A 19,016-nucleotide genomic window follows, 5' to 3' on the forward strand; every position below is an offset into this window, starting at 1 on the left:
GGTACGCGGGCCTCTCACTGTTGTGGTCTCTCCCATTGCGGAGCACAGGCTCCGGACGCGCAGGCTCAGCGGCCATGGCTCACGGGCCCAGCCACTCCGCGGCACGTGGGATCTTCCTGGACCGGGGCACGAACCCGTGTCCCCTGCATCGGCAGGTGGACTCTCAACCACTGCGCCACCAGGGAAGCCCAATTTAGCCTTTTTATGAGGTTAAATCCCGTATGGCTTTCGAGTTTGACATCTTCCATAGGAAGATTTTTCTCACCCAAAGATTAATATAATATTCTAGGTTTCCTTCTAAGACTTTCGTAATTTAATTATATAGTTTTAGATCTTTAATTTATCTGATATTTATTTTGTGTATGAGGCAGAGATCAAACTTTATTTTCTTTTCAAAATGGAAAGTAATTGTCTATCCTTTCCCCTGATTTCAAATGCCACATTTATCATCTATTAAATACCTATGCACACAAGGGTCTGCTTCTGAATACTATTCTATCCTTTGTATCTATATGTCAATTCCTGCACTCACACCACACTGTTAAAATTACAGCAATTGGGCTTCCCCAGTGGCGCAGGGGTTGAGAGTCTGCCTGCCAATGCAGGGGACACGGTTTCGTGCCCCGGTCAGGGAAGATCCCACATGCCGCGGACCGGGCTCGCTGAGCCTATGCTCTGCAATGGGAGAGGCCACAACAGTGAGGGGCCCACGTACTGCAAAAAAAAAAAAAAATTACAGCAATGATTTATAGCATGTTTTGATAACTTTTAGGACTCTACATTTTACAAATATATGTTTTAATTATATCCAGTACATGTTATGTCTAGAAAATTTTGAAAATATTGAGAAGTGAAAAGGAAGTAATACTTAAAGTTCAACACTTAAGGAGACCACTTTAACATTTTCTATTTTTAAAAATGTCTTTTTAGAAAACATTTTTCTATTCCATGTGTTTTATATTTTTACAAAAATGAGACTAGTCCACAGTCGCTAACCTAACTTTTTCCTTTTCTCCATGAACATTTTTCCATTTCAATAATGTATATACTTTTGCATCGTTATCTTTAACATAAAAATTTTTGCATCAAAGTTCACTGAATGGATATAGCAAAGCTTATTAAACTAATCCCCATCACTGGATATTAGGTCATTTCCCATAATTTTGCTAAACAAAGCTGGTGATAAAAATCCTGTTTCTATTACTAAGAGTTTATTTCAATACTTTATTCCAACTTTTGAAGAAGGATACTAAATGACTTAAAATATTAACACCTGTAGAAAACCAGATGGCTAAAGGAGATAAAAAGAGCACCCAGAGAACATTTAGAAGGAGGTTGGTCTGGGGACCTGGAATTCTCCTGGGAGTGAGCCCAGGTGATTCCTAGAACTGCCCTTGGCTACCTCTTCCCGAAAGCTAGCCCTGCCATGGACCACTGTCCACTCAGGTTGTCCTTGCTCTGCTCATACACCTTGGATGGCTCTACTCCCTCTTGACAACTTGTCTTGAGCCTGACACCCAGGGCCTCTAGGACCAGGCCACTCTGGCTTTACCTCATCCCCCATGACATCTCCTCAGGGGTTCTGCACCTGGGTTGAGTGTCAGCTCATTTTCCTAAAAGGACCCACTCTTTCTGGCCTCCATGGCTCCTCTCTCTGTCAGTCTTCCCATCCCTCACCGCAAATGCCATGCCATTCATGGGGCTTTTTCTAACATCCTAAATTAAGAGTTATCTTTGTTTTTTATGCTTCCATAAGGAATAATGTGTGCTTATATGTATATCATATTCTAACTTATCTTTATTAATTTGGGTAAAGTATTCAGCCAAGCCCACAGACCACTTTTATAATAGATGTTACAAGTTGTCTCCCTGGCTTCCATTCCATCTACCTTCATTAGGAGGAGGCTATGAAATCTGGGTGGGAGAGGCCTAACTCCCGTTACCTCGGGCAGACCCTGCCAGGTCTGACCCACTTGGGGTACAGCCTTTGCCTTGCTACAGAGATTGATTCAGGGATGGGCACATGACCAATTTGGTCCAATCTGAGGGATAGCTGGGACTTTTGTCCAATGGCTAAGAGAAGTTTCAGAGGTAAAGCGGATTTCAGAGATGGTTTGATCTGTTGGCCTGGAACTGATGCAGCCTTTTTGCTACCATGAGGAAAAACAGCCTGAGGAGGGAACAGATACAAAGAAGAGGGCAGAGCTGAAGTATTTTTTAAAAATGAAGCTGGAGTCTTGATCAGCCTGAAACCTGACCTACCTCTGCAAGTTTCAGTGAGAGGAGCCCATAAATTCCTTTCACATTTATACTAGTTTTTATAGAAATATAACCATATGCTTTTTGGAGGCTGTCCCAGCCAGCCATGCACTTACCTTCTTTGATAATATCGATAATGTCATTGGCATTGAAGCTGAGTTCGTCTGTGTCCTGAGCATCATAGGCATACAGAGCCTTGCACTGTGGCACCTGAGGCTTGGGCTTGGGCTGGGGCTTGGGTCTGCCCCCTGCTGGGGGAGGCCGGCTGGTTGTTTGTCTCCGGACCCTGTGGAAAGAGTGGAGGCAGGTGAGAAGGGACCCAACAGGAGGCAGCAGCACCACATGGTAGTTTGGAGCATGGGGCCAGCACTGGCCAGCTCAAGTTCAAGTCCAGCCCTATCCTTAGATGGACATGTCACTTCCTAAACTTTCTCGGAGAGTAAAGCACCCTCCCTGACAAGGTCATTGCAAAAGCATGTAGCTAGCTCTTCATAAACATTAGCCTCTGTTGCTGTGTCCCCAGCGTAGAAGGAAATGTGAAAAAGACACATATTCCTACCAAAGTTTATAAAACATATTTATACATCTAAATGATAATAAAACAAATAGTCAGGTACCTATCCCCCTCCCTCAACTGTGGAAACAGAACTTTGCCATAGAAGCCTGCAGGTGCCTCTCCTCAACTGAAATCCCTCCCAGAATGAACCCCTAGCTTGCATTTTGTATTAATAATTCTGCTTTGCTTTGTAGTTTTACCACGCACATAAGTATCCCTAAACGATACTTGTAGTTTGTCTGTTTTTTAACTATATGAAATGAATCCCATGCTACTATCACTTGCTCCCTTTTTTTTTCCAGCCGCACTGCATGTCTCTTGGGATCTTAGTTCCCCGACTAGGGATTGAACCCGGGCCACGACACTGAAAGCACTGAGTCCTAACCACTGGACTGCCAGGGAATCCCCTCACTCGCTCCGTTTTTGAGATGAACACTGTTGATGCATGTAGTCTGATTCATTCATTCTCATTGCTTTATACTTACTATTCCATTACATGAATATGTCACAATTTACTTATCCATTCCATTGTTGATGGTCATTTGGGATGATTCCAATTTCATTACAAAAAAATGCTGCTATGAATGTTCTTGTGCAAAAGTTTATCCAAAGTAATTTCTCAACATCAGCACTACGGACACTTTGGGCGGATAGATAATCCTTTGCTGCGGAGGCTGTCCCGTGCACCATAGGGTGTTAAGCAACATCCCTCGCCTTTACCCCTGGGATGCCAGTAGCACCTCCTCTCCCTGGTCATGATCATCAAAAATACCTCCAACTTGAGACCCTAATCCAGGTCTTCTAGCTTTAAATGTATTCTTTCTACAACCTGTGTAGCCTCCAGTCACCATTCATACATGCATTGTCTCAAAGGCATGTAACTCTAGGTTGGTCCTAGTTTAGTGAGATCTTTAAACATATCTGGAACAACCATTTATTAAATATGTTCATGAAAAGCATTTAGAGAATGCATTTAGGAAACAGAAATATAGCAAACAGTCCCCCTCCCCCTTAGCTTAAGGACTAACCAAAGTGAAGCCTACATTCATTCGCTTACGAAAGAAACTTAAGATTTCTTCTAAGAGGGCCTGGGCTGAACTCAACGTTGTGGGGCTGGCTGTTGGGTCTGGCTGGGCCTGTTAACACCTGTGGGAGGAGGGAGGAAAAGGGAGGGTATTTCCTGGGGCTTGAGCTCTGGAAGGAAAAAAACACACCCAGTTTTGAGCTGTGCTCTAAAGAGGCCAGAGCCTCACTGTCCTTGCTGAGCTCCTGTGACAGTAGATGGTGCTGGCTGCTGAGGAGCAAGTTGGATCACGAGGGGGTTGGCTGGGGGTGAGGGGTTACGGGGTGGGGGGTTCCCTGAGTAGGAGGGAGCAAACCCCAAGGTAACTCAGGCTCCACTCTTCTCAGATCAACCCCGTCCCCACCTTCCCACCCCCACCAGACGCTTTCTTTCATCGAAGAGGAAAGGCATTGTATAGTTCATTAGCATGACATCATTTCCTTCCTAGTCTATTGGAAATCCCCATTCCCTGCTTGGGAAGTGCTTGCTTCTCTGAAAGCTGGCTGGACAAGCAGGTTTTTAGTTAAGCAACCCATATATTAGGGATGTGTCAGCATTTGGTTAATAAGAGCCATTAGCCTGGATACCAGAAGTCATCTATTTCCCAGTAACAAGGAATGGAGGAGGGGCTGGGGCTGTGGTGTGTGCATTAGAACACCCTGGGAGGGAGGAATCCTCCACTCTGGCAGTTCCAGGGAACAGGGTTGGGAGGGTATGTGCACATATGCACACGTGTGTGTGCAGGCTTACGTGTGTGCACACACATACACTCACCAAATATTCATAGATGAAGAGTTGGCCTCTCTTATGTCCAGGGAAGAATACAGGTTGATGGGGTGTCTGGAGCCCAAGGGTATTGGGAGTTAGGTGCATTCTTCGGGCAGGGGGGCCTCTTAGCATGGAGGCAAAGCTGGATGACCCTCTGAAAACAAGGGCCATCCTGCCTGCAGCCTTCCTGGGAGTCTCCCCGCTTGCTCCTCTGCCCATCTGCCTCCATCTTTGATGGAGGTCACCCAGTTCCTCCCCCTTCATGTCTTTCCTGCCTTCCTTTCGAGGAAAGGAAGCAACGAAAGCAACTAAAGTTGCTTCCTTTCGAGGCTCCCTGAACATCACCCCAGCTCAGCATTTATTAGTTTACCTCACCCTCCACTGAAAATCCTTCTAACAGCTTCTCTCTGCTCTTGGCCTACAAAGTCCCTGTCAGGTGTGGCACTGCTAGCTCCCAGCCTCCCATCCTGCTGCAGGCCACACTGGCATCTTCCTACCTCTCTTCATGGAAGTCTGACCCCTGGTTGGGGTTAGGACCCCTGTCCACATACTCCTAGCCTACGTCATATTTGCTGGTGACAAATATACTTTCCCCCTAAGATCAGGAACAAAACACAGGTGTTAGCTCACCACTTCTGTTCAATACCCACTGGAAGCTCTAGCCAGAGCCATTAGTCAAGAAAAATAAAAGTCATACAGATTAGAAAAGAAGTGAAAATACCTCTATTTGCAGATGAGATGATCTTGCACATAGAAAATCCTAAGGAATACACTAAAAAAAAAAAACTATTAGAATAAAAAGATTCAGCAAGATTACAGAACACGAGATCAATATATAAAAATTATCTGGGGACTTCCCTGGTGGCACGGTGGTTAAGAATCCTCCTGCCAATGCAGGGTACACGGGTTCGATCCCTGGTCTGAGAAGATCCCACATGCTGAGGAGAAACTAAGCCTGTGCGCCACAACTACTGAGCCCACACGCCACAACTTCTGAAGTCCACGTGCTCTAGGGCCCGCATGCCACAACTACTGAGCCTGTGTGCTGCAACTACTGAAGCCTGCGCGCCTAGAGCCCATGCTCCGCAACAAAGAGAAGCCAGTGCAATGAGAAGCCCGCGCACCACAACCAAGAGTAGCCTCCACTCGCTGCGACTAGAGAAAGCCCATGTGCAGCAACGAAGACCCAACACAGCCAAAATATAAATAATAAAAAAAGAATCAGCTCTATTTCTATGCACTAGCAATGAACAATTCAGAAATGCAATTGAGAAAACAATTTCATTTACGATACACAAAGAGAATGTAATACTTAGGAGTAAAGTTAACAAAAGAAGGATGATCCTATTTATATGAAATGTCCGGAAAAGGCTTATCTATACTGACAGAAAGTCGATTAGTGGTTGCCTAGGGCTGGGGGATGGGGGAATGACTGCTAAGGGGAAGAAGGGTTCTTTCTGGGATAACGAAAATCTTCCTAAGTTAGATTATGATGATGGTTGCACAACTCTGTGACTATACTAAAAGCTGTCGAATTGTACTTTCTTTTTGGCCGTGCCACGAGGCACGTGGGATCTTAGTTCCCCAACACGGGATCGAACTCGTGCCCCCTGCAGTGGAAGTGCAGGGCCTTAACCACTGGACTGCGAGGGAAGTCCCTGTTGAACTGTACTGTACTTTGAATGGGTTGATTTTATGGTATGTGAATTATATCTCAAAAAAGCTGCTTTAAAAAAAAGAAAGGAAATCGCACGGGCCTCTTTGGGCTCTGAAGTGCACTCCTGATACCCAGAGTGAGCTCAGCCAGCTTCTACGCAAGCAGCTGCTGGGTGTCCCACCCAGGATCCGGGACATAGTGGAGGAGAGGATGGAGGTGAGGGGACCATTTAAACACCTGTGTGGACACAGCCGCTTCACGGTCTTTGATCCTAAGGCATCAGAGCCTACTTCCTCAGTAAAACCAATCAAAGTAAAACCTCAGGGATTACTGGGGGATTTGGGTTCCCATGTACAGTAAACTCTTGGCAACAGTTGGCTTGATTGTCCCTGGACAAGTGCTACCATGCAGTGTAAAGTCATCTGGTCATTTATCCCTTGGCTGAATGGGGCTCACAGCACTCCACAGTTGGGAGAGGGGAGATTCCAGGTAGCTTTGAGATGGGGCGTTGTTTGCTGGGGAGCAGAGGGTGGACTGGGGGACTGTGTTTGATGGGGAATGGACGTGGAGGTGGAGAACAGCTCTGCATTTTGCATCAGGAAAGGGGCTGCTTAGGCAATCCCGAGGTAACCACTGTCTGGCTTTTTCCTTTTTAAATGTCCTCTGTAACCAGGAAAGGGTACAACTGCTCCAGTAGGGCAGCACCTTCGCAAAGTGAGCCAGTTACAGCAAAGCCCTCCTTCTCACTGGTCACTCCTGCCTCATTCTCACATCTACGCATGTCCTCACTCTTCTTGTGAGTGTTGACAGATGGGGCGTGGTCTGGGAACCCCTGCCTGGAGCTCTGGGCAAGGTACTATGCTGGGCATTTTCAGATGTTGCCTCATTTAATCTCACAACAATTCCCGCAAAATGACTGACCTAGGTTCCTGGAATTTCTTGCTGGCTTCATCGGTGGATGGCACGATGCATACGCAGCAGGCTCCCAGAGCTCCAGCCACACTGACCTTTCTGGCCCCATGGTCTGGCCATGCTCCCCACCCCGTGACCACCGCTGCTAACTCCTGCTCAGCCTTTGGGTCTTGTTTCACCCCGGGCAGCATCCTCTGGTAGCCTGCACCTGCTAAGAGCAGGGGGTCAATGCAGTGGGACAGGGGCCTGTACCAGCTGACTCCCTGGCAGGGCAGTAGATTCCATGCGGGCGGCTGTTCTCACCACTGTAGACCCTGGACCTGGCGCCAGGCCCAGGAAGACTGTGTGGCCTCAATCTGCATGTTCTGAGGGAGTAGCAGAAGGGACAGTGGCTTAAGAGTCAGAGTCAGTGCACTGGGTTTGAGGCCCAGTTCTGACACCGGCTGGCATGTGACTTGGGGCCATCATGTCACCCGTTTAGGGATCAGTGTCTTCACGGGGTAAAAAGAGGGAATTCCGGCAACGGCCCAGGCCCTTCTTCTAATTCTAAGAAGGCTTTACAGAGTGCTCTCAACAAGATCCCTACGGTCAGATGTACCATGGGACACAGGAAGCCTGCCCCGATGGGGCGATCACTCTCTCCATTCACCATACTGTGGATCTGGAAAGCACCACAGGAATCGGTCTGCGAGAACAGCCATTTTCCCAGCTCTGTTCGACAGACTCAGCCTTCCTTCAACCCAGACAATCCCCTTCCACCACTAGGTGGCGATCCTGTGCAGTCAATAATGAGGAGAGAGGATGGCTTTCTACCAGCTGCCAGAAATTATCAAGGTCGTTTAGGTGCTGGTTGACTCCACTTACAGCCATGAAAAAGGGATTGAGATTTTCTTACACAGCCAGCAAACAAGATCCCCGTGCCCAGGGAGCAGGAACTGGCTCAGCCCAGCCTGTGAGAGAGGGTTGTTACGCTTTCAGGAGTTTTGTGGTCAGTTGTTAAACAGAGTCATTATTAAAGATGAAATTGAACACATTTAACTGAATAAATTATATTAAAAGCAAAGGCAACAAATACTCATAATCTGACCCTACCTAATTATCTTACCACATTTTACATCTCTCCATGCTCTTGAAGTTATTAACATCTGCTGCCTACCTGTGGTGGGAACACAGTAGGACAGTGGGAGACTGTACGTCTCCCCCCAGCTCTGGGACCAGGGGTAGTCAGCCTGGTAGCTTGAAATCGGCCACAGTGAGCAGAAACTGACAAATGTTACAGCTCCCGCCTTTTCATCCCCAGAGAGCTAGCCGTTCACAAGCACACCACTTGCTGTCCCTCCACCACCCTCATGATAACTCACTTTCACTCATCTAAAAGTGCTTTGCCTAGATTTATTTTGTAATGGATATGCAGGATTTAGATAATTTTGGTAGTGCTTACACTTTATGATATTTGTATTCCAAATAAACCTCACAATATTGAAAACTGTTATAAAAACAACTATATCATTGGGATAATGGGGGCAGGAGTAAGAATTTCAGACTCACGACGACAAAGTTATTTTTCCTATTGCCACTGGTATACAGTTATAAAACTCTGCATCACAGAGCAAATCCAGCTGTTTCGTTATATGTAACTCTGGCACAGTGTAATTTAGTTTTCCTGTTACTATGTGACCCGTCGTTTCAGGGTAATCTGTACAGTTGGCCCTTCACATCCATGGGTTTTGCATCCCAGATACAGATTTAACCAACTGAGATTGGAAAATATTCAGAAAAAGAATTCCAGAAAGCTCCAAAAAGCAAAAGTAGAATTTGCTGGGCAGGGCAACTGTTTACATAGCATTTACATTGTATTCAGTATTATAAGTAACCTAGAGATGATTTATAGTACACAGGAGGATGTGCATAGGTTATATGCAAATACTATGCCATATTATATAAGGGACTTGAGCATGAACGGATTTTTCTATCTGGCGTGCGCGCGCGCGCGCGTGTGTGTGTGTGTGTGAACCAATCCCCTGTGGATACCAAGGGATTGTACACATTTACCACTTTATTGTGTCTATTCTTCATTAAGAAGAGAAACACATGAAGAAGCTCGGCTACAGCACCTTGCTTTTACAGCAGGTCTTTTTCTGAGTAGGGAATTAAACATCTAATGCAGTCACATTATAACCCACACCACAAAGTTTCCTGAGTAATCAAGCACATTATACCCAGTTTGCTTTGTGAAAACCTGCACTGCTAGAAAAGCCCTGTTTTAGTTCCTGGGAAGACCAAGTGGTGCCTTCGCCGATCGGGATGCCGACCGACCTCTAAGCCCTCGTGGACAGCTGCCTAGTCTCACAAGAGGCCAGAAGCCAACAAGAACACAAAACGCCAAGTGACGTCAATGACAACAAAGCGCTGTAAAGTCAGGTATTGTTCATTCGCTCTGTTCCTGGGATGTAGGTTGTTATAGTGATTGGAGCAAACGAGGTTTAACTAGAAAAAGACTGGAATAGTAAAGCAGGAGAAGGAGTTTTGGACTTTATTTACTTATTGAAATGCAGCTAGTGTCTGTTGCAATATTACCTCTCAGCTCTCTGTTCTGCTGTTGCTCTGAGCCCACAGAGAGCAGGCATGGCTATTAGATGTGTGTGTGTCAGGGAAGCGGGACGGGGAGAGGGTGTCTCCCTGACTCGTCCCCTTGTCTTGGCTTCGCTAGGCTGCCCATTCCCCCCGCCACCATTAAAGCCAGCAATGCCTGAAGCTTAGCCCCTCATGGCGTCTAGAGCTCTATGCAGGCCAGAGGTTTGAGCTCTTGAGGGTAAAGCCACTGGGCCAGGGGACACCCACTTCTCAATCCTGGTAGAATATTAATATTTCCCTGCAAGACCAAACCACATGAACAACAGTCATAAAATAAATATAAATAAACTTTCAAGTTGCACTGTGCTTTATAGTTTACAAAGCCCTTATTTAATCTTCCTGAAACCCTGATTGGGTTTTACATTTCTGATTATTAGCTCTATTATACAGTATAGGTGAGGAAACCAAGGTGTAGGAGGATTAAGTGAGGTACACGAGGGTGTCAGCTAGTAATTAGTGAAACAATCCATGTGGCCAGCACGTGGCACACAGCAGGCACATGGTTCAGTAAATATTCAATGCACGAATCAATGAAGGAAGGAACAAATGACCCGGGACTCATACCCAGTCCTTGCAAGTGTGAATCTGTGCTCTCTGCACATGGCCAGGCCACCTTCTCCACCTTCTGTGAACTTCTCTGCAGTCTCCACACCTCTGGGACACCCGGGTATGCCTCATCTATGACAGGGTGAGCTGGGATTAAGCTTTCAAATATCATGTCTTTGTTCTGCAGATGTGAAATTTATGTCTTGAAATTCCAAGAAGGAAAATGATGGCATTTTATTTCACTGGCTCTTTAAAATGTGCTGTGTTCCAAAAGGTTGAATCTATAAACATTACTGGAAATTTGGGAACGGATGCCAGGAATTCCTAAGCTTCGTGTCTGCCTGGGCCAGGGTATGGCTGCTGCTCCTGCAGATTATGGGTTAAGAAATATTGCTATTGGACACTTGTTGGAAATTTTAAGCTCCTTGAAAAATATGGCTCCATTAGGAGAATCCTGTCAAGAGACACACAGGCAGCATTTAAATTTTTCTATCGATCCTTCTTTTGTGGCATGGCCAGAAGCCCTACCGCTGAGCACTTTCAATATTTTTCTGTTTCTCCAACTTCTAGTTGGATTCATCTCTGGAGTATCTTGAAATTTCCTGAAGTTGTCCTCCCATGAAATGGACCACAGGATTAAAAAGGCCAACAGAAAAAAACATTTCCAGTCTGAGTTTTAATGCCTCCAGTAATGAACTGGAGGTAGATTATGTACATCTCAGTCATAGGAGGGAAAATATAAAGCACACCTGATTGGCAAATCAAGTGTTCCTGTGAAGCCAGAGCAAAGGCTGATGAATGAACTATTTATATGGATTCTTGCTTTACCTGTTCTCTTTCCCTGAGACTCAGGAAGATCTTGAACCTGAATCACACTGTTCAAAAGGTATGTTAACGGACTACAAGATTATGATTCCTTTTACATCTTAGTTTTCCTGGTCAATGATAATAATGATGATGACAACAAACATGGCATGGCAAGGGTAAAGAATCCAGTTGGGGTGGTAATTAATTTAGTGAAGGCTTCATGTTCTCTCCAAAAGCAAACACAAAAAAACCCAAAAAGCATAAAACCCAAACCGACCGAACCCGAAATAAACTGACAAAGACGTTCCTGAATTAACTTGAGGTGCTAATTACACCATTTGATTTTATCCACATTGCATGATCCAAAAGAGATGACTGCTTATGCTAAATATGTCTATAAAGAAAAGTGCACTGAGGGTGGGAGAGGGAAAGATGAACCCAGGAGTTGAAAGTCCAAGGAGACTTGGTGGTAATCTCCCTTTTATAGGTTGGTAAATTCAAGGGCACTGTTTGGGACTGTAATGTAAACAGGAACTTTCGTCTCTGTGGAAAGGTACAAGCTCGGAACCCCTGTTTGCTCCAGCAACGTCCCACGGAATAAATGCAATTCATGTTTTCTTGGCAAAGAAGAACTGTTGAATGTAGGTAACCACGAGGCCCCTGAAATGCTTGTCTAAAGTCTCTGGCCACATTAGAAATTATTTTAACTTTGACTTTATGTGTTTTAGAAAATAAATACAAAGAAAAAGCTCAGCCTTTTGATCAGAGTATGGTTTCTTAAGGAATATTTGCATCACAGCAGATTTAAGTGTACAAAGAGGAGGCTGGCTGGGATTCTTGTAGCTACAGGACTCAGTGTGCCTCATATGAGTTTTATACACAAGTTTTACATACAGGAAGATCTTACTGCCTAGTAGATGGTTGTGAAGGTTCCCTCTCCTTCCAGCCTCACAGCCACTGCCAAAATTGCATCACGTATGCCTGATCTTTAGGCCTAAAGGTGGCAAAGGGTGTGATAAGACTTAAATAGGGAACAGCGCAGCTGAGGGCTGGAAGGGAGCAGCCTCGGTTAAGACACAATGTTCCTAAATTGCCTGCTTTTTGGCTGACAGATGCTCCCAGCTGGCTGGTGTGCAAGTCTGTAACTTGCAAAGCAGGCTGGAAAGATGGTTTTGCTTGCCAAAACCAAAGCAAGTAGGAAGCTAGCAGACAGAGCTAAGAGATTTGGTGCATTTTGCTGACTGGTTTTAATCCCCTGCCTAGTACGGGAAATCGAACTGGGCCCAGGAAGTCTTGTTTGATTATTTTAGCTTCTTCCGTCCATTTGAATAGTATAGGCCTGGGTTAGGGAGTAAGGCTCCAGTTGCCTCAACAGCACCCTTCCAATTCACCTTCATACAAAACTTCCCTGGTTTCATCAAAATGACTTGACAAGTGGTTTTCAAAATGTGCTCCCTGGGTCAGCAGCACCACCATCCTTTCAGAACTCGGTAGAAATGTAAATTCTTGGCCCCTACCCTGGTCCTACTGAATCAGAAATACTGGAAGTGGGCCAGGAGGTTCTCCAGGTGATTCTGGTGTACATTAAAGTATGAGAACTTCCTCTTTAGACCAAGCCAATCAGGTAAACCATGATCATTAAAACTGGTGGGATAGAGCTACTTATGCAAGAGTTGGGGGAGCACAGAGAGAGACCTAATAGAAAGTGGCAGCCACTCTACTGATGGCCATTTGTATAAAACCAAGGTGCTTTCCTCTCTGTAGCCCAAATGAGGTAAGACTTGCTAGGGGAAAAGGAACACCAGGAAAGAACCTGGTGACGTCTGGAAAAGTTCCTAAGAGCTCTGCGGTCTTTGAGAAGGCCTGGAGGTGAATGGGTGGCTGCCCACCCAGAGGAAGGAGCTGTTGCCTCTCACCCAGCACTACCCTATTTTGTACACAAGTCTCCTGATCACACTTGAAAGTTCTTTATTCTATAGATATGGTGAGAATAGAAAATGGAGGTGGGCAGGAGGGAGGGGAAGAGTGGGCTGCAGTAACCCCACGATTGGGTTAGGCAGAGAGAACTACTGAGAATCATGCAGAGTTGGAAGATTCCTCAAAAGTCACTGGCTCATCCACCATGAGATAATGATTGCTTCATCACCACCATCATCGTCATTGAGCTACAGCTGACTGAGTAGCCTCCTACATGCCTGGAACCATGGTAGGTGTTTTATGTAGATTTTCTCTAGTTGTCCCCCCACCCCCAGCAACCCTGCAAGCTTGCTGGTATTACCTCAGTGTACAGATAAACAAAATGAAACTCAAAGAGGGTTAGGAGCAGGTCCAATATTAGACAGGTAACAGGGGCTGAAACAGGATTCTCATCCTTATCTGGTATGTGACACCATCACTCTATAATACTCCAGCCTGGTGATTTCCATCCAGCCTGTACCTGAATATTTCCAGGGACAAGGTGCTCCTTACATCCTAGGGTAGTTCATCTTTGGGCTACTGGAATGTTCTTTTGTTTACTGGTGCCAAAATCTACCCCCCCGGCAGAGTTCACTCACTTGTCTTGAAGTTGGCCCTAGTGATATGCCTGGTGACTCCACAGGACCCAGCAAACCCACTTCCTACACTGATAACTCTGAATATCTACACAGAGTTCCAGGAATCTTTACTTCCTTCAACTAAAAAGCCTTGGTTTCTTTTCTTCCCCTCTTCATTTTCTGTTATAGAAAGGCAGAGGGTCTCATTTTAAAGCCCTGAAGATTTGTCCTCATAACCATACATCTGCATCTCATAGAATGCTGGGATGGTATTCTTTATGTATCTAATGACTCTTTGAGCTGTTGTGTTTACGCAACTTCAGGCACAGATATAAATCGAAACCCCCATTATTCCTCAACCATCCCAGAGAGCAAAAAAGGTCACAGAGCGATCAGAGCTCAGGGTGGAAGGGGACCCCTCTTGTGATGTTTCCGAGATAAGGCCTCTCTGGGGAATGAAGTGTGTGGGATCAACTTGCCTGTACTTTTAGAAAACGGCAACCGAGGGCTTCACAGCCTTGGGGCTGGATGACAACACACGTGGGTGGAAAACCAACCTTGAGAATCATGCGTGGATGGCCCCCCAAATCCTTGAGCCTTGGTGTGGCTGGTGGAGATGGAGGTCGTGAGTTTCACCCATGGGAGGTGGGGCTCTTACCCTGCAGCACCCTGGTCTGGAACCTTGAGGAAATCCAAGCTCTCCGGCGTCTGTGACACTCGGTCTGAGCCAACGGACTGTTGTCGCGGTAAGGGTGGGCGAGCCATAGAAGGGCACAGGCTCCTCTGAGTGGACCTCTGGTTTCCAGCAGCGTGGGGATACGGCACAAACTGGTTTTTAATGACTCCATTCTGATGGTAGCCTAGAAAGTGGGAAAGAGGAGAAAACAAAGCAGAAAATTTCTGATCCTATGCTAAAGGCTCTCCAAATTTTTTTCCGCCCGTTAGCCAAGAGTGAGTTACTTAGCTTTGCCAGGCCTCAGTTTCCCCTTCTGAAATAAGGGAGGGCATGACTTCTCACATTTTGCGAGGAATAGAGCCCAAGACATTGTACACCACCCGGCCAGTGCCTGCAACATAGCAGACGCTCATGCATGCTTGTTGATCCTGACTTTAGAACCACCAAAAATGTTCGGGGGGGTTCGAAGCCAATGGTCAAAGAAAGGTAAGCCTGCAAACTAGTTGGGAGGCACATTCTTGGGTCTAAGAAAAATGATGACGTTGTGATTCAGGAGGGCTGGCAGCCAGCTGTTTAAACAGCTGGATATCCGTTTTCAAGGGGTCAGTCTGGGGTGTCCTCTGCAGGAGCTGTGGGAGGTGAAGGGAGCACCCCACACAGACAGGGGAGATGTGGCCGTTGGTTGGATTAATCTGGAGAGAGCGAGCTGTCGTAGCCAAACTGTTCCTGGTCAAGATCACATTATCTGGTAAGTAACAGACTCTGGTGCTGGGCTCCAAACCGTGCGCCTTGGCTGAAAGCGGCACTGTCATTCCCAGCTATGTATGAAGAAGCCCTTATCTCTTCTCCCACTGACCGATTTGGGGAAGAGTGAAGGGGAACAAGGCTCCCCAGGGCACGCTTTTGGTAAACCCACCGTAAAGCAAACCTCTTCCATGCGAATTAAGAGAAGAACTCTTTGGTACCAGTGGGATGACCCTTAGTTTATAAGGCGACTCGGGGTTCAGGTTTGGCTCTGCCTCTGATAGCTGTGTTGACCTTGAGCGAGATACTTGACCTTTCAGAGTGTCAATTTCTTCATGAAAGAGACAAGGAGCTTGGTGAGACCCCACATGCTGCCAAGGCTGCCAAGGACAGCAGAAGGGCATCCAGAGTGGGACGTGTTCTAGGGCCATGATACTCAAAAGGGGTCCCATAGATGGACTGCTCCGTGCCACTCGTGACCCACCCACCATCAATAAGCTCAGAAATTAAGAGCAAGCATTTAGAAACGTTCACAGCAGTTTCACAGACATATCTCATGTCTGTTGAATCTAGTAAGAAATTTTGGCTTACATTTTGAATGCTTTTAAAATTCCATTCTTCTAGTAACTTTTATTATATCTTACAAAAGAATAGTTTGTGATGGATTAAAAATTAAGTAAAAAACCCCACAAAAACCCAAAACAAAACAAAACAAAACCCCAAGCCCTTGATCCTTCATCATAGATAGTATGAGAAGTACTGATGTAAGGGATTGGGGTCCAATCGCCTCATTTTATTGGTGAAGAAACTGTCACACACAGAGGTTGGGAGCTGTGCTCAAGGTCAGGTATTTGGTCTGAGCCGACTGTGGCCAACACAGCTGAGGCAAATGAGCTTTCCAGGTGGTCTGGCCAGGATTTTGCACGGGCGGCTGGCGCATAAGTAGTAACAAAACACTGCACTGGTTCTCTTAGGTTCTTTTGTGCTTGGATTTTCTTCAAGGATAAAGGCAGAGGGGAGGAAAGACAGCTGGGCCAGGCAGGATGGGGACTCCAAAAGAGATGAGAATTAGTTTCTCACTGATAGGCATGGTTGTCCATACTTCAGCACGCAACTGTGAGACTCCAGAGCAGGAGACAAAAGAAATGCTTTTTACTGCTTATTTTGGACACTGCTACAAATTAATTCCCTTGTCTGGGATGATCTGAGTCAAGTGTGGTCCCAGGATGACCCTTTTCAGACCTACAAGCCTAAACTTATTAACATCAAACACTCTGGGGGCAGTTTCTTATTAACTGAATTGTGAGTGATGGAAAAACATTTTGTGAGTTTTGAGAGTACTCTTCCAATACTAAACAGATTCTTTTAAGGGCAAAGCCTCTTACATTTATTTGGGTTTGGATTTTGACCTGCATGCTATATTTTTATCATTTAAAAAAATGAGAAAAATGAAACATAAGATCTAAAAATTTTTCTGAATCAATTTTGCATTCTCCCAGATATTACTTTATTTCGTGGAGCAGTTCTCGTAGATTCTATCTGATTAAGAATAGACTTTCTATTTATTCACTCAGCTGTTAACTAGTTACAAAGTACTGTCATGGTATTTGGCTGGAGCTGAGTAGTGGTGGGGTTATACCTTGCAAACTCCAATTTCCATAGAGGCAGTGTCCTACAACTTAAAAGCTGACGACATTCCGGTCGTCATGGACAAGGAGCTCTATTTCCTCTTACTGATGTACAAAGCCTTCCCTAAGGGAGGTAACACTGCCAGGTAAGGAAATGCAAATCGCTAACTCAGCCACAGTGCACTCTCACTAGCTCATACATACCTTCCCTGGATTTTGGGGTCACAGGTAGGGCCATTGTGTTGGGAGGAGTACATCTGGCACTGAAATGGCTCACGGCTGGCTAATATGTGGGCACTTATTGGCTAATGCGTTTCTTCCTCAAGGTATTTTACACATCTGGGTCTAGTCTATGACGCATGCTTGGCTTACCTGGTGGCGGAGGGGCAGCTCTCATTGGGTAGTTGGCATTGTGAGTCCCACTGGAATAACCTCTGCTTTGAATAGTGTTCCTTCGGGTAGGACCTGAAATAAACCAGCAAGACAAAGTTAAAATCGGTGCTACTGGCTGGTTTTACGGCTCCTGATGGTTTTCTGCTTATGGAAAACTTTTGAGAAGTTTGGAACGCAGGTCTCCGTCGGATCTGCAGGAGACTGGTTGCAGTGGAGACGGCTGTTTGAGGGAAGAATTGTCCTGGCAGCTGTTGGATGGGAGGGGCTGGAGGACATGTGATGGAGGGAGGGATTTGAAATGTCAGAGCCAGTAGCTTTACAAAGAGGTGTTATTAATAAGCTTACAAAGGGGTTTCTATTGTTGTAGACTTTGCAGAGACAGAGGAGACATCTGAATGTTCGCACTCATGTTCTGACCACAGCACTGCAGAAGCCGAGGCTGTGTCTGCTGCACATCGTGGTCACTGACGTGAAGGACACCGCAGCTCCAGCACCTCTGCTTTTAGTCCAGAGCCTTTCTCGCCAGAGTTTGCGTTCCACAGTCTTCTAAGTAAACACAGAGACCCTGAAGGGTAGAAGCAGACTGATACCCTGGACACAGACGTGCAAGTGTTAGAAAACAAGCAGGGCCAAATGGAGCTTCATGTGGGCCAGAATTAGGGCTGGGGCGGCTGGGCCACTGGCGGCCAGACGAGATCTCTGCAGAGACTATGTGTTGGAAAGGAACACAGTAAACAAGGTCTCGAGTGGGACATGAAGGAGCTTCAGGACATGAAGCTGATTAAACCGGCGGGAAGAGGGGTGCAGAGGGAATTCCTAGTAAAGAGAAGAGCAGGAAGTGATAAGGCATGACAGCATAACGCAGAGGAGCTGGGTCTCAGGTCCTGGGACAAGGGGAGGAGGCCAGGTTAGGGTGTCCCCCCTTCCTGCCCTCTTTTCCCCATGAAGATATAATAAAACACCGTATTAGACAACGTTTCACTTTGAGGCCGGCTGAGAGCATTGCTCATACACATCTTGCTGGTTATCTGCAGCTCTCCTTTGCCATGCTCTGTGCCCTGGGTTCTGAGCCCAATGGAGTGCTAGGCCTCTGCATTCCAGTTGGGTTTGGTCAGTGGGAGGCACCGGCAGGAGACTGGGGTGCCAGAGGAGAGAGGGGCTGGGGTATCTCTTCCTTTTTTTCCCCAAATTGAAGTCCAGTTGATTTAGTTTCTGGCGTACAGCAAAGTGACTCTGATATACATACATTCTTTTTCAGATTCTTTTCTGGGGTCTCCTCTACCTACGTCCTTAGAGTAATAGTGGCATCCTGCTGTTCTCTGCCCGAGTCCCAACTTCGTTCCCTTAGCCCTGCCAACACCCCTGCAAAGAGTCCTTTTATGTGAAAGTCTCTTAAAAAAATCCCACCTAAGTGTGCTGTCTACTGCACATACCAACTGATACACAGATATATAGCAACATTTTCTGAGTGGCTATTTCTCTGTACTGTATTAGTGAGTTATATAGTACGTGCCAATGTGCGCCTTGTAGACAGATGTCATAAAGGCCTATTTTATACCTGTCATACTCTTTTTTGTTTTTTTGTTTTTTTTTTGGCCGTGTGGCTTGCGGGATCTTACTTCCCCAACCAGGGATCGAACCCAGGCCCCGGCAGTGAAGGCACCAAGTCCTAACCACTGGACCACCAGGGAATTCCCGACCTGGCATACTCTTCATCGACCGTACACATGGGCTGCATTCTGTAAAGATAACTACATTATATGAGTACATAGCATATGTAATTACTCTAAATTATAAATATAATTTATATTATGTAAATTATATATAATTTACATAATA

At 45.9% G+C, this 19,016-nt stretch overlaps 1 protein-coding gene across 1 annotated transcript in view; it reads right to left on the bottom strand.

The window, feature by feature from the left end:
- MYO1E (myosin IE) overlaps positions 1-19,016 on the bottom strand; it is a 202,813-nt gene that overhangs the window by 3,731 nt on the left and 180,066 nt on the right. The window contains exons 25-27 of the mRNA XM_029236458.1: positions 17,157-17,249; positions 14,395-14,596; positions 2,376-2,545 (exon numbers count right to left, since the gene is read on the bottom strand). Coding sequence (XP_029092291.1) covers positions 2,376-2,545; positions 14,395-14,596; positions 17,157-17,249 — 465 coding nt within the window. The remainder of the gene's footprint in view (positions 1-2,375; positions 2,546-14,394; positions 14,597-17,156; positions 17,250-19,016) is intronic.

This window comes from Monodon monoceros, unplaced genomic scaffold (assembly GCF_005190385.1).
Source record: "Monodon monoceros isolate NGI ecotype Baffin Bay Population unplaced genomic scaffold, NGI_Narwhal_1 Super_Scaffold_21, whole genome shotgun sequence".
In the NCBI taxonomy this organism is placed as follows: domain Eukaryota; kingdom Metazoa; phylum Chordata; class Mammalia; order Artiodactyla; family Monodontidae; genus Monodon; species Monodon monoceros.